We start from the raw sequence: 13,492 nt of genomic DNA on the forward strand, positions 1-13,492 counted from the left end.
GGCTCTTGATTCTTTATCACTGGTCTGCATGTCTGTTTTTATGCCAGTATAATATTACTTTGACTACTATAGCTTTAATATATAGCTTGAAATCTTGCTTTCTTCTTTCTCAGAATTGCTTTGACAATACAAGGTCTTTGGGGGGCCCTTAATTTTTGAATTCTTTTTTTTACTTGAATAAAAATGTTGTTGGATTCTTGCCAGGGATTGCATTGAATCTACAGATGGTTTTGAGTAGTATGGACATTTTAAGAATATCAGTTCTAATCCATGAACACGGAATTTAGATTCTGAGAGTAGCTCAACCATGATTTCAGCTGAAATAATTAAAATTAATTTCTTTTCCAGGACCAATCTCACTGAAAGCTCCTCCGTTACTAATTATTTTCCCTGTATATTAATTCTCTCACAGATTTGTACATATGTAGCTCTGAGGCAATCCATATTTCATGATTACTTTCTATTCCATCTCAGTGTCAATGGCTCAATGTAGGTAATCACCGGAAACATATTCCCCTTCTATAAAACTAAGAATTTAGCTTAAAGACAGACTCATAATTTAAATTTGTTTAAATAGGTAAATGATTCTTTCCTTCCTTCCTTCCTCTCTCTCTCTTCCTCCCTCTCTCTTTCTCTTTCTTACTTTCCTTTCTTCCTTCTTTATAATTCAGTGAGTTCTTAAATAAAGTTGTTTCTTAATAATTTTGCACACACCAAAAATTTATGAAACAATAAATAAAAGAGTTGTTTTAAAACCATTGTGTCCCATAGCTATCTGGTTCTCTCTTTAATAGTAAAATGGAGAAAAATCAAACAATGGTTACAGAATTCATCCTACTGGGATTTCGTCTTGGTCCGAAGATTCACATATTCCTTTTTGGGCTCTTCTCCCTGTTCTATGCCTGCACCCTGCTGGGGAATGGGCTCATCCTGGGGCTCATCTCGCTGGACTCCAGACTGCACACCCCCATGTACTTCTTCCTCTCCCACCTGGCCATCGTCGACATAGCCTATGCCTGCAACACCGTGCCCCAGATGCTGGTGAACCTCCTGAAGCCAGACAAGCCCATCTCCTTTGCTGGCTGCTTGACACAGACCTTTCTCTTTTTGACTTTTGCTCTGACAGAATGTCTTCTCCTGGTGGTGATGTCCTATGATCGGTATGTGGCCATCTGCCACCCCCTCCGGTATTCTGCCATCATGAGTTGGAGGGGCTGCTTCACCCTAGTGACAACCTCCTGGGCCTGCGGCTCCCTGCTCGCCCTGGTCCATGTGGTTCTCATCCTGAGGCTGCCCTTCTGTGGGCCTCATGAAGTCAACCACTTCTTCTGCGAAATCCTGTCTGTCCTCAAGCTGGCCTGTGCTGACACGCAGCTCAACAAAGTGGTCATCTTTGTTGCCTGTATGTTTATCTTAGTCGGGCCCCTCTGCTTGGTGCTGGTGTCCTACTCACGCATCCTGTTGGCCATCGTGAGGATCCAGTCCGGGGAGGGCCGCAGGAAGGCCTTCTCCACCTGCTCCTCCCACCTCTGTGTGGTGGGGCTCTTCTTTGGCAGCGCCATTGTCATGTACATGGCCCCCAAATCCCGCCACCCTGAGGAGCAGCAGAAGATCCTTTTCTTGTTTTATAGTCTTTTCAACCCTATGCTGAACCCGCTGATCTACAGCTTGAGAAATGCTGAGGTCAAAAATGCTCTGAGAAGAGCAATGTGCAAGGAAGGTCATTCCCAATTGGAATGACATTGAAATCACCAGCCTAAGTGTTTGATTGCTGCCTAAATCCAGAAAATTTCACTTCTCTCATCTTAGATGTGTCCAAAGGACACAAGAGCAAGACCTCCCTCTTCCTTTGAATGAAAAATTTTAGATATGTTACATTCATTGATTATCTTGCAAGTATGATTTTATCAGATACGATTTTTTTCTTTTCTTGCTCATTGAATTTAATATCTGTGTTATTAAAAATTATTTTAATTCATTTTCTGGGCCCCAGAAGTTGAATACACTATATCTACCTCTCTAGCCTAAGTATTTAAATTCACTAACTGCATGTATCATAAGGTTTGGAAGAAAAAAAAAAAAGCTGCCATGAAGAACAGTCATCTCCCAAACCCACAGGCATACTTATCCATTCTCCTAAAATCATACTCGCCCTGTTAAAGATAACTGTAAAAGAATAACTCAGAGAGATATGTATTTAGCGTGTTGCATGATGGTGAGAAATTTGGGATGAAATTATTGATTCAGGAAGTAAATGAGCAGGCTGAGTGAAGGATCAAAATTAATGTAAAATATATAGGACAAAGGAGAGAAGAAGAAAAAAATCTGTAGACAACATGAGAACAGTGTCACAGCTTCAGAGATAAACTGATTATTAGTAGCTAGCAGAGGAGCCAAACTGGCCATTCTTTCCATGAACAGGCTGATAAGAGGTATCAAAGAATATAATTTGGGCTGTTTGTGGATTCTTCAGAAACTTTTGAGTGTTGATCTATAAATGATGTAGATATGTAGACTATCTCGATATGTAGTTTTCTGGTTATAGTGTAGCCGGCTGTTCCATTTTGGTATTGGATTGGTTTTTACTGATTCATTCTGCAGTACAGATCCAATGATGAGGAGTGACTCCTCTACATTTCAGGTGGCTTTGTAGGCTGTTACTTTAAAAATCCACTTTTTAAAAAATATTTTATTTATTTATTTGAGAGAGACGGACAGAGAGAGAGAGTGCAAGTGGGAGGAGGAGAGGGGGCCTGATTCCAAGACAGATCATGACCTGGGCTGAAATCCATAGGGGGACACTTAACCTACTGACCCCCTCAAGCACTCCTGAAATCGACTTTCTAACCTGTCTTGAGACTAGGATGCCCACTTGCATCCAGTCTTAATTACTCAACCCAATTCTTAATTATTATGCGTGGGCAGCAGAGTTTACTGAATATAAAAACAAAATGGATTTTTATAAGAGTAACATTTTGGTTAATTGCTCTCCCAGTGCTCTACACTGTGTATTGATAGCACTTTCCACACACCATCTCATTTAGTCATCATAACAAAGCCATGAAGAAGGTCCCATTATCACTCTGTCATATACCTACATACCAGAAACTAACAAATGTTAGGATTTTGCCTTGACAGTCTGACTCAGACAACAGTCTGTTGTGGTGAAATTAAGCCTCAGTACTTAACCACAACAATGTGCATTGTCTATACCAACATCAGGGTCATCAATAAAGAACAAAGCCAAATTATCCCAAAGATGGATGCATTACATAAAGGAGGGTGTATTTCCAGCCTCATGTGCCACAGTGAGCTGATCTGTGCTCTATAAGGCCTAGAAGATAAGATCATTTATGAGAACCTGATTGTCAAGGACAATGACTCCTAAGGTCAGAGTCACAAAAATCTTTGGACTTTAGAGGAACACAGAACATAAAGAAGATGAGAATCAAGGCCGTTCTTACTGAGATTGGTGAGTTAGTTGAGCTAAAACCCAGAACCAATACACCAAGATAACGACACCATAATACCTCCCTCTCTCATATTCCCTCTCTCTTTCTCTCTTGGCCAGTCAGTGTACTTTACATATGTATTTACTTAATCCTCAGAACAGTCCTTTGAGGCAGAAAACAAGATCCCCACTTTACTTTAGGGAAACTGAAGTGCAGGAAGGTTGAGTAACTTGCCCAGTATCACAGATGTTGACTGTCCAGTCCAGGATAGAACTGAGGCAATCAGATTCTTGACCTCATAGTCATAACCACTGGGTAACATGGCCTCTTTGGAGCTATCTGTGGATATAAGGGTCAGAGAAATCAAGGCAGTGAAACAAAACCAGTGACTAAGACCAAGTGATGGATGTCAGGCTTCAGACAGAAGCTTTCGTTTGCTAGAGGAAGCACCTTGACTGTAAACTGAAATGTAAATAGTGGGTGTGGTAACAAGGAAGAACTTGGCTCTAAGGGTCAGAGATCGCGGAGGGCCCTGACCATGACCTGCGCATGGAGCAGAAAAGTGGAAGAGAAGACAGATTATTTGGTTTCACTTTGATGGAGTAGAATTAAGAATGGATACTTGATAGTATTTTATCTAAAGGAACCCTTTCCCAAGACAAAGGAATTTAGATTTCATTTTTGGTGTTGAAAATTGTTATGATCTTCCAAGAGGCATTTATAGTACATTGCTCAGGTAGGTCTCAAGTTTCTCAGGTAAGACGGGAGCTCCCCGAGACTGGGAACTGGAATCTGTTTGCCACTTTTTCATCCATACTAGCCTACTGCCTAGCCCTTAGGAGGCACCCAGCAAGCACTGGTTGGGTACATTCATGAACCTTTATCAATTAACTACACAGTCTTCAACGTTAAACTATCTTAGGACTTCTACATTTTCCAAACTCCTCTTATTTGCAAAACAGAGTATGATATAAAATAACTACAACTAAAATTTATTTAGTAGTGGCTATGTACCAGACACTATGTTAAATCCTCTAGATGCAATCCTCACATCAAAACTTTCAACTATTGTATTTTCATTTTCAGAAGGGAAATTGAGTTCTGGAAAACCAAGTAACATATTCAATGTCATAAAAATATCAAGTAGTGGAATCAGAATTTAGAGCCAGTCAATCCAATCTAGATTAACTGTGAGTGATCTTTTTGTAAGGGACCTTTTTTTTTTTTTTAAGATTTTATTTATTTATTTGACAGAGAGAGATCACAAGTAGGCAGAGAGGCAGGCAGAGAGGGGGAAGCAGGCTCCCTGCTGAGCAGAGAGCCCGATGTGGGGCTTGATCCCAGGACCCTGGGACCATGACCTGAGCCGAAGGCAGCGGCTTAACCCACTAAGCCACCCAGGCACCCTATAAAGGACCTTCTGCAGACTTATATGTGATCATTTAGTCTAGACTACTATCCAAAAAAAAAAAAAAAGGTAGCATCATAAAATATTTAACTTAAATACAGCAGCCACTACCCTTTCAAAGTTAGACATCTTCTTGTCCATTAGTCCCTTTAAGTTTTGAATGCACTCAGTTCTTGCAAAAGTTTCTCCTTGTCGGAGGAATATTAGTGATTAATTATGTCTCATTGGCCAGTGATTGCAGGGGAATTACAAACAGATTATAAGTATTTCCTCCTTAATATAAAAAAAAAGTGTGTACATTCATGTCTATCATGTAGAACAGAGGATATGAGCCTTTTAAAAAAGAGCATGCCAAGTTGTGAGAGTCTCTGGTTATGGCGGTACTTGTGCTAGCTGAGCAGCTGTGCAGAGGGTGTGAACCCTCCCACTTCTTGCAAGTTGGTGGACAATTAGGGGTTGTACCTACTGAAAATGATAGGATGGGGTGCTGTAGGTGAGAGCTAGTTCACAAGCCATTTAGCATTGGATTCCTCAGTGTCTTTGGCATGTGGAGTGGGCACTGAGAACCACTGACCTGTAGGACGATTGTTTATTCTTTGTTAAGGGTTGGTGTGCATACAAATCAAGGAAGATCTTGCAGAAATGCAGGCTATGAATGGGATGGGCAGAGATTTGCATTTCTTCTCGGTGTTCCAAGATTCGTTGTTTATGCACCACACCCAGTGCTCCCTGCAATCCGTGCCCTCCTTAATCCCCACCCCCAGATTTGCATCTCTAACAATCTCCTCTATCTTGCTGATGATGCTGTAGACCACACTTTGAATGTTAATGTGAAAGAGAAGCATTGTTAACTCTATGGTTCTTAGGGAGGAAAAGGGAAGGAGAGTTGGAATGGGGTTGCGGGGGTTGTCAGAGTTCTGAAGTCTTTTCCTAGACCACATGGAAGGGTCGGCTTCCCTCCCTTCTTAATGAACTTTGACAAGACCACTGCTTCAATTTCATTTGTTTTTTTGTTTTGTTCTGCTTGCTTTTTGTTTGCTTTTAATTTGTGTAACACCATTGGGCCACGAGAAGACATGCATTTGTTAGCACAGTCTGGTTTCACCCTCAGAAGCCTGGCTCAGTCACAGGACATCCGGGTTCCTATCTCGGTTCTGCCAATCCTACCAGGTCACTGTGTGACCCTAGAAAAATCACTTAATTCCTCTGTGCATTGGTTTTTCCCACCAGTAAAACAAAATGTCCTACTAGATGATCTATAAGTACTTCTAATTCTGTGCCTCTTTTCTAACCTTCTGGCATTTTGATTTTTTTCCTTTTACTAGAAGACACAATTAAATGGATTATTTTGAGAATAACTGAATACAGTTAATTCCTGAACCTTGCACATAGTGGGAATTCAAAAGTAAACATCAAATAAATGAAGAGTTTGTATATATTAATGATCTTGAAACTATGGATGGTATAAGATATAGAGAATAAGACACATTCCATATAAACTGTCATCCCTTTAAAAAAAAAAAAAAGGTTCGTTATCCTGGTTGGAAAAGATTAAGATTACTGTTCATTTGTAAAGGGTCCCAGATCTCTGTCTGGTGTTGAATAACTGGCATAATAATATTAAGAATTTGCATTTATTGATGGCTTATTTCACATCAAGAACTGTTGTATGAGGACACATTCATTAATATCAATCTAATCTTTACAAGAATTCCCAGAGATAAGCTTTACCATTAGAGTTCATTCATAATGAAAAAAAATCCAGGCACAGATGTTAACAACTGAGGGGTCACAGAGCCAGTGTGGCAGAGCAAGACTCTCACCTAAGTGTTCCAAAAGCCAAAAACCATGTCTATAACTACTATGTGAGACTGTCCTCCGCATACAGCCTGAACTATGGAGCCCTGCCTAGCTACAATAAACTACGGCTTAAGAAAAGTAAGACTGGATTTTTCACTGGCCGGAGAATTCATCCTAAGAAAGGGGATAATAGTATACCTAATATATTTTAATAAATATAAAACAGAAGGGTAATATAAAAATCCATGAAAAAAGTGAACAAAAACTTGTAGAATATTTATTATTTATTACTGACATGTTTATTTTGTGAAATAATGTAATTGCACAAAGAAACATGCTCAAGGATTTTGAATTGAAATTTATACTAAAAAATTCCACATAATCTACAATTTATTAAGTTTGGACAAGTATATATGCAATATATTAAAAAGAACAAGTATTATCTATAATGGGCTACAGTAGAAATTATTTATCAAATATAGTTGAATGAAGAAATTAAGTCATTTTTTAAGGAGGGCATGTGCTGTGATGAGCCCTGGGTGTTATGTGCAACTAATGAATCATTGAACACTACATCAAAAACTAATGATGTAGTATAAAAAAAAATACAAGTAAAAACAATTAAATTTAAAAATATTATTTTTCATTTTGTAGGAGAAACTTCTAGCTCTTCCTGAACTCATACATCTGTATGCATACACATGGGTACAATGGGTACGTGTGTGTGTTTTGTTTTTTGTTTAAGATTTTATTTATTTATTTGTCAGAGAGACAGAGAGAGTACAGGCAGACAGAGTGGCAGCAGAGGCAGAGGGAGAAGCAGGCTCCCCGCAGAGCAAGGAGCCCGATGTGGGACTTGATCCCAGGATGCTGGGATCATGACCTGAGCTGAGGGCAGGCGCTTAACCAACTGAGCCACCCAGGTATCCCACATGTGTGTGCTTATAAATGTGAAATGTAAGGATGATGCACACTGAGTAATCAATAGAAGTTTCTTTTAGAAATAAGCTCGATAAATACATTCTTCTGTGTTTTTTGTCAATTTTTTTTTTTAAGATTTTATTTATTTGCCAGAGATAGAGAGGAGAGTACACACAAGCAGGCAGAGAGGCAGGCAGAGGCAGCGAGAGAAGCAGGCTCCCTGCCGAGCAAGGAGCCCGATGGGGGACTTGATCCCAGGACCTTGGGATCATGACCTGAGTCAAAGGCAGCAGCTTAACCAACTGAGCCACCGAGGCATCCCTGTGTTTATTGTCAATTTTACAGTGCATGTGTATTGATAGATTTTTTTTTTTAAACTTATCTCAAGACACCTCTGGTCCCTTAAGTTCTCAAATATTTATCAGTATATATCTTTCACATATCTTAGTGAAATCATAAATTAAGTAATTAAAAGCAGTTTAGAATCTTGTTGGAATGTTAAATTGTACCAAGGCATCTCTGAAAATATCCTTTTTGTATCTATTTACTTCATTGTTCAATATTATGCTGTAACGTTTGGGTAAGGTAACCTATTAACTGAAATCATTTGAATGAACAACCAAAATAACACGCCAGGTAAACTGTGATTCATCAGACTCTAAGACAAAACTGTCTGACATAAATAAAAACCCAATTTATTGTGCCGTAAGGAGATGCTCTTCACCATGTGAATTGATCTTGGAAGCTACTAATGCTTTAGTTTTGGAGTTACCAGGCTTTTCCTCATTTATTTAATCCCCACAATGTATTTATGGGTAAATAAATAAGGCCCCACATGAAAGTGACTTTACAGTTCGAAAGTGTACTTCTCACTCATGTTAATTCCTATGCAGGTAAACGGCAGAGTCTGCCATGCGGAGACGCAGAGACCTTCTGTCCCATCACCCCACCAACCTCCTGGCCTTGGAGACCTTCACTTCCAGCCAGGGATGGGGAGAGCAGTTGTGCCGGATGCACAGCCCGCTTCACACCCACCGCAGCCCTCCACATGGAACACATCTTTAATGCCTCCGCTCCTTTTGCAACAATGTGACTCCACCTCTCACCCCCACCCATGTGAAGTGCATCCAGGTGCAGACAGGCGCAGCCCCAAGACAACTGTGTCTGAGGAAACCAAGATCACACCTTTTCAGGAGCTATGTGCTCCTTAAGATACCACGAGCAAATGACATAAATAATCTCTAAAAATTGCCCTTGTAAATTCTGCCTCTTTCTCGGGTTGTTAAGGATTCCAAACACAGTTCTGACCTTTTAACTCATAATTTGTTAAGAAATGCAACTGAGGGGCGCCTGGGTGGCTCAGTCGGTTAAGTGTCCAACTCTTGGTTTGGGCTCAGGTCATGATCTCAGGGTCCTGGGATTGAGCCCTGCCCCCGGCTCCGCGCTCAGCAGAGTCTGCTGAGTACTCACTCTTCCTCTCTTCCTGCCCTTCTCCCTGCTCATTCTCTCCCTCTCTCTCTCTCAAATAGAAAAATAAATCTTAAAAAAAAATTAAGAATTAAAAAGGAAAACAAATACAATTGAGAACATTACCATTTGCATTCTCCACCAATATATCTTTGTCAGGCCATCCTGAAAACGCATTCGCTCATGTCACAACCTTATTTTCTGCTTTTTGTGCAGAATATCTATTATGGTCATTGACTATGACAGACAGTCAAATCCACCCATTTTATGCTGATTTCTTTCTGTGTTACAGTCAAATGAACTCTTTCAACAAATTTGAGCAGGACTTGACTTTACGCATAAAAGGTACAAAGGTCAAGGAAGGTCCAGGGAACTCAAATGCCTGATGCCAGTAGATGTTTTCATCTCAATTAATCCTCACTGCGTTTTTCTGTATGTTAGTTCCTCTGTGTATTTATGTCATTGTTACTCTCCTTAAATAGCAAGCAGGATCAAGACAAAAGTTATTTCAGATTAATTTTACAGAATGTTGACAATTTTGAGTTTTGAGATGTTGACATTTAGGTTCTTGAAGGATTTTCCTAAATGTTTGTTTATGTGATAACCCCAATGGTATACTATGGGAATTACTGGCTAACTTTTAATTTTTCGTTTTTATCAAAATGTGTATTTATAACCAATATTCCTAATGTGTTGATAACAGAAATATAGTCTCTGAAGCCATTCTCTTCACGTCAGTGCTTGCTTATGAAAGTGAGTTTCCTGATTTCTGCACTCTGGCACATAAGGTGAACACCTGAGAGAATATCCATATCAAATAGGATCTTTCCGTTCTCTGTGTTATTTTCCTTTGTATAAATTTATATTTTGCATATGGTCCTGTCTCACTCAGCCACTTTTAGAAGCTGTGCACAAGTTAAAAGTTGCGGCAATTTGATACATAACGGAAAACATCTTATTTTGAGGTGATGCATTTCCTACATTTTAGTTTGTTTGGTATCATAAAATTTTATATTTAATTTCTTATGATTGTTTTAGTTAAAATTTTCTATTTTTGTACTCTAAAATGACTTTTTAAATTTTTTTATCTCATAGGTTCAAACTTTTTAAAATTTAATTTTTTCAGTGTTCCAAGATTCATTGTTTATGCACCACACCCAGTGCTCCATGCAATACGTGCCCTCCACAATACCCACCACCAGGCTCACCCAACCCCCCAAAACCCTCCCCTCCAAAACCCTCAGTTTGTTTCTCAGGGTGCGCAGTCTCTCATGGTTCTAAAGTAACTTTTTTAAAAAAAGACTATTTGAGAGCACTTGCGAGCAGTGGGGAAGGGCAGAGGGAAAGGAAGAAGCAGGCTCCCGGCTGAGCAAGATGTTCAATGTGGGGCTCCATCCCAGGAGTCCTGTGATCCTGACCTGAGCAAAAGGCAGACGCTTAACAGATTGAGCCACCCAGGTTCCCCTAAAATGACTTTTTTAACTGATGTTTTCATAGTGCTGAATATAGGAAAACATGTCCTATTTTTTTCACAGGAGTTTTGTGTTTACATGAGTAAAAACACCAAACAAAATGGCTCACAATATCTGTGTTCACCTGAGTGTGCAAAGAGAAAGAAGAAAGGATTCTAGTGTTCAAGGATTGCCTACTGCACACCAGCTTTTTTACATAATCAGGAGCAAAATTGCCGTGTCCCTGGATGGATATGTGGTTCCTCTCACAATGGACATGTACAACCGGAACACAGGTAAGCATGTTCTCAAAACATGATAACCTGTGCAGGACTTTCCTTGCGTTTCTGCCATAACGGCAGCAGGCTGAGGATCACACTAGAGCAAACTCGTTCACTCGTAAATTGCAGGGTTGCTTGATATGAAATTCCTAGCCCTCCTATGCCTGCTATGAGAGAGAAAGAGAACATGAGAACACTTTCCGCAGCAAGGATCTCCCCGCTCCTGGGAGAGATAGTGGCTTGTAGGGGAAGCTGCCTTGGAGACGGTTCTCTCCTCCCCTTCTCTGGAAGGTCCCTGGAAGGGACCCGGAATCTCCTAGCTTCAGAACAGAGATTACAGAATGCTTCCGAGGTTGACCTACCTGGGTGGTTTGTGCCCTACAAAACTCTTCCTCAGGCATGTTCTAATGAGCCCCACTGGGACACCTTGGCTCTCCTTGGACTCCGTAACCTGTTCTCTCCAGCATCTCCGCACCTTGAGTTGTTGCTTGCAACCAGCTGATGTTTCAGGGTCCTTTCTTCTGGCTTCTGCTGCTCCCCAAGGGGCCCAGATGGCAGTGGGGAGAAGGGGAAGGACCGAGGGGAAGGCCTGGAGCTGCTTCACCATCACACTGGTTCTGCTTCCTTACAGGTTCACCTGAACCACCTGCCCTTTCGGGAATTGGGACAGGGCTGGGGTTCATGAACTCTAATAACACCAAGTACTCAGGGACTGTAATGACTGATGTTGTCTCAGAGGTGTGCTCTGTGGCTGGCTGTGTGGTCTAATCACGGGTCCTGCTGGGGACGAGAGCAGAGATAGAGAACGGCTTTGTCCCCCCTTCCCAGTGCAGGTGCGCTTGCACGCATCTCACGGCTCACCCCTCCAGGGAGCCCTCAGGAGCTACCGACTAGGTTGAGGCCATCAGAGAATAAAAGCTCCTTTTCTGAGGATTCTGCCACATTTTTTATCAAGCAGAGAAGTGAGGTTCTGCAGTTCCCACAGAAGCTCCCAGAAAGCAGGATCCTGCCCAACCTTTAGGTGCTTTTCCTTTCTGAGGTCCTTGAGTCCAAATGTGGGAGCAAACCGGGTTACACTGTGTTTATCATAATGTCTGTTAGATGGGGTAGGAGCTACCCTTTTGTGGACTATCACTCTGTTACCTACTATTCTTTTTAAAAACAGGTAAGGAAATTCAGTCCTGTCTAAATGTGGGCTGATTATTATCCTGCTACGAGGCTAGTTTGAGGGAAAAAATCAGTGCTAAGTTAGTTGAACAAATTGCTCACAAATAATGTAAATATGTGTAGAATTTGGTTCGTATCATTTTATACAATGGAAAGTAGCTGCATGAAAGCAATAATCTATGGACGGTGATGCTAGGTAAAGAATAGGAAATTTTTGTGTGATGGATTTAGGTTAAGTATGGAAAATAATTTTCCTAAGCCAAAGAACTTTACACTGAGATATATTACAAGTGGTTTTACATTTGAGAAATACTGAAATTAGTTTAGTCCTGGGGTTTATGTCAATAAAACCACAATACATAATCTATGCTGCCCATACACAGCTCTACCTTCACCTGTAACTTGGAGAACAATGTCAGGCACACAGAAAGTATTCAACTTAAATGTTAGACTTTCCCAAACCTGGAATATATGTGAGTGAGTGTGTGTGTGTGTGGTGATGTGGCTAGATGAGTGCAGGAAAGGAAAGGAGTTGTTTTGTAGATGATAATCTATTCAGTTTTAAATAGTTTATCACAGTTTTGTGTCCTTTCAATCCCTGATATCTCTTCAACTGATTGTGCTCTTTCCCAAAAAGGACATCAGAAGGTCAAGAGGCAAAATCTGCTTTACTAGTCCTTCCATAACATATTAGCCACAAACTCACATTGTAGGCTTACATTGTTATGCAGACTTCACAAAACGGACATGAAAAGGGTAATGTCTAGGGATGCCTGGGTGGCTCAATCTGTTAAGCCACTGCCTTTGGCTCAGGTCATGATCCCAGGGTCCTGGGATGGAGTCCCGCATCAGGCTCCTTGCTCGGCAGGGAGCCTGCTTCTCTCTCGCCTCTGCCTGCCACTGTACCTGCTTGTGCACTTGCACTCTCTCTCTCTCTCTAACAAATAAATAAATAAACAAAATCTTAAAAAAAAAAGGGGGGGTAATGTCTGATAAGGGGAGTGATCCCAGGGACTACTGGCACCAGGAAGAAACGATGCTTCTCAGATCCCTACAGTCACAGGCTAGTCAAGAAACTGTTAAAGATTGATGGTAATTGATCCAAGTTATTGAGCATTCACCGTGCATCAAGAATATGTTCAACGTATTATCTCAATTAATTAGTTGAATTAACATATTATCGTCATTAATATGTATTATCTCAATCTTCACGATAACCGTATAAAATACTACCACATCTTTTAAAAAAGTGATAAAATAGGGTTAAGAAATATATTCAGGGTTATAAAAGTAGCAAATGTGTGTGTGACCCCATGCTCTTTCACTGCTATTCTATGGTGCCTTTCAATATTTGGGGATTTTTGTGTGGGTTTTTTGGATCTTTTTTGTTTCTTTTTTGCTTGAGAATCTGGCTTATTGGCAGAATGTGGAGAGCTCATTAACATTTCGTTTTCTTGCATTTAATCAAATTGGTATCATTAGTCAATAAATATTTAATGCATACTTACAGTGTTATGGGCATAATGCTTGATCCAATATATGCTA

At 40.5% G+C, this 13,492-nt stretch overlaps 1 protein-coding gene across 1 annotated transcript; it reads left to right on the top strand.

Moving 5' to 3' along the window:
* The first annotated feature begins 798 nt into the window (after window positions 1–798).
* On the top strand, window positions 799–5,463 carry LOC101690429 (olfactory receptor 2A1/2A42-like). The gene is made up of 2 exons (XM_004772107.2): window positions 799–1,723; window positions 5,435–5,463. Exons 1-2 carry the CDS (start codon window positions 799–801, stop codon window positions 5,461–5,463), a joined length of 954 nt encoding a protein of 317 aa, XP_004772164.2.
* The last annotated feature ends 8,029 nt before the right edge of the window (window positions 5,464–13,492 follow it).

Source organism: Mustela putorius, unplaced genomic scaffold (assembly GCF_011764305.1).
Source record: "Mustela putorius furo isolate JIRA1106 unplaced genomic scaffold, ASM1176430v1.1 tig00003845_pilon_pilon_pilon, whole genome shotgun sequence".
NCBI classification, from domain to species: domain Eukaryota; kingdom Metazoa; phylum Chordata; class Mammalia; order Carnivora; family Mustelidae; genus Mustela; species Mustela putorius.

Bases quoted from the DNA above. Each gene is read 5' to 3' on its own strand.
- LOC101690429 (XM_004772107.2), top strand. From the start codon at position 799: ATGGAGAAAAATCAAACAATGGTTACAGAATTCATCCTACTGGGATTT. The intron at 1,724-5,434 runs ATTCCCAATTGG...AGAACCACTGAC, and splicing joins AGCAATGTGCAAGGAAGGTC to CTGTAGGACGATTGTTTATT.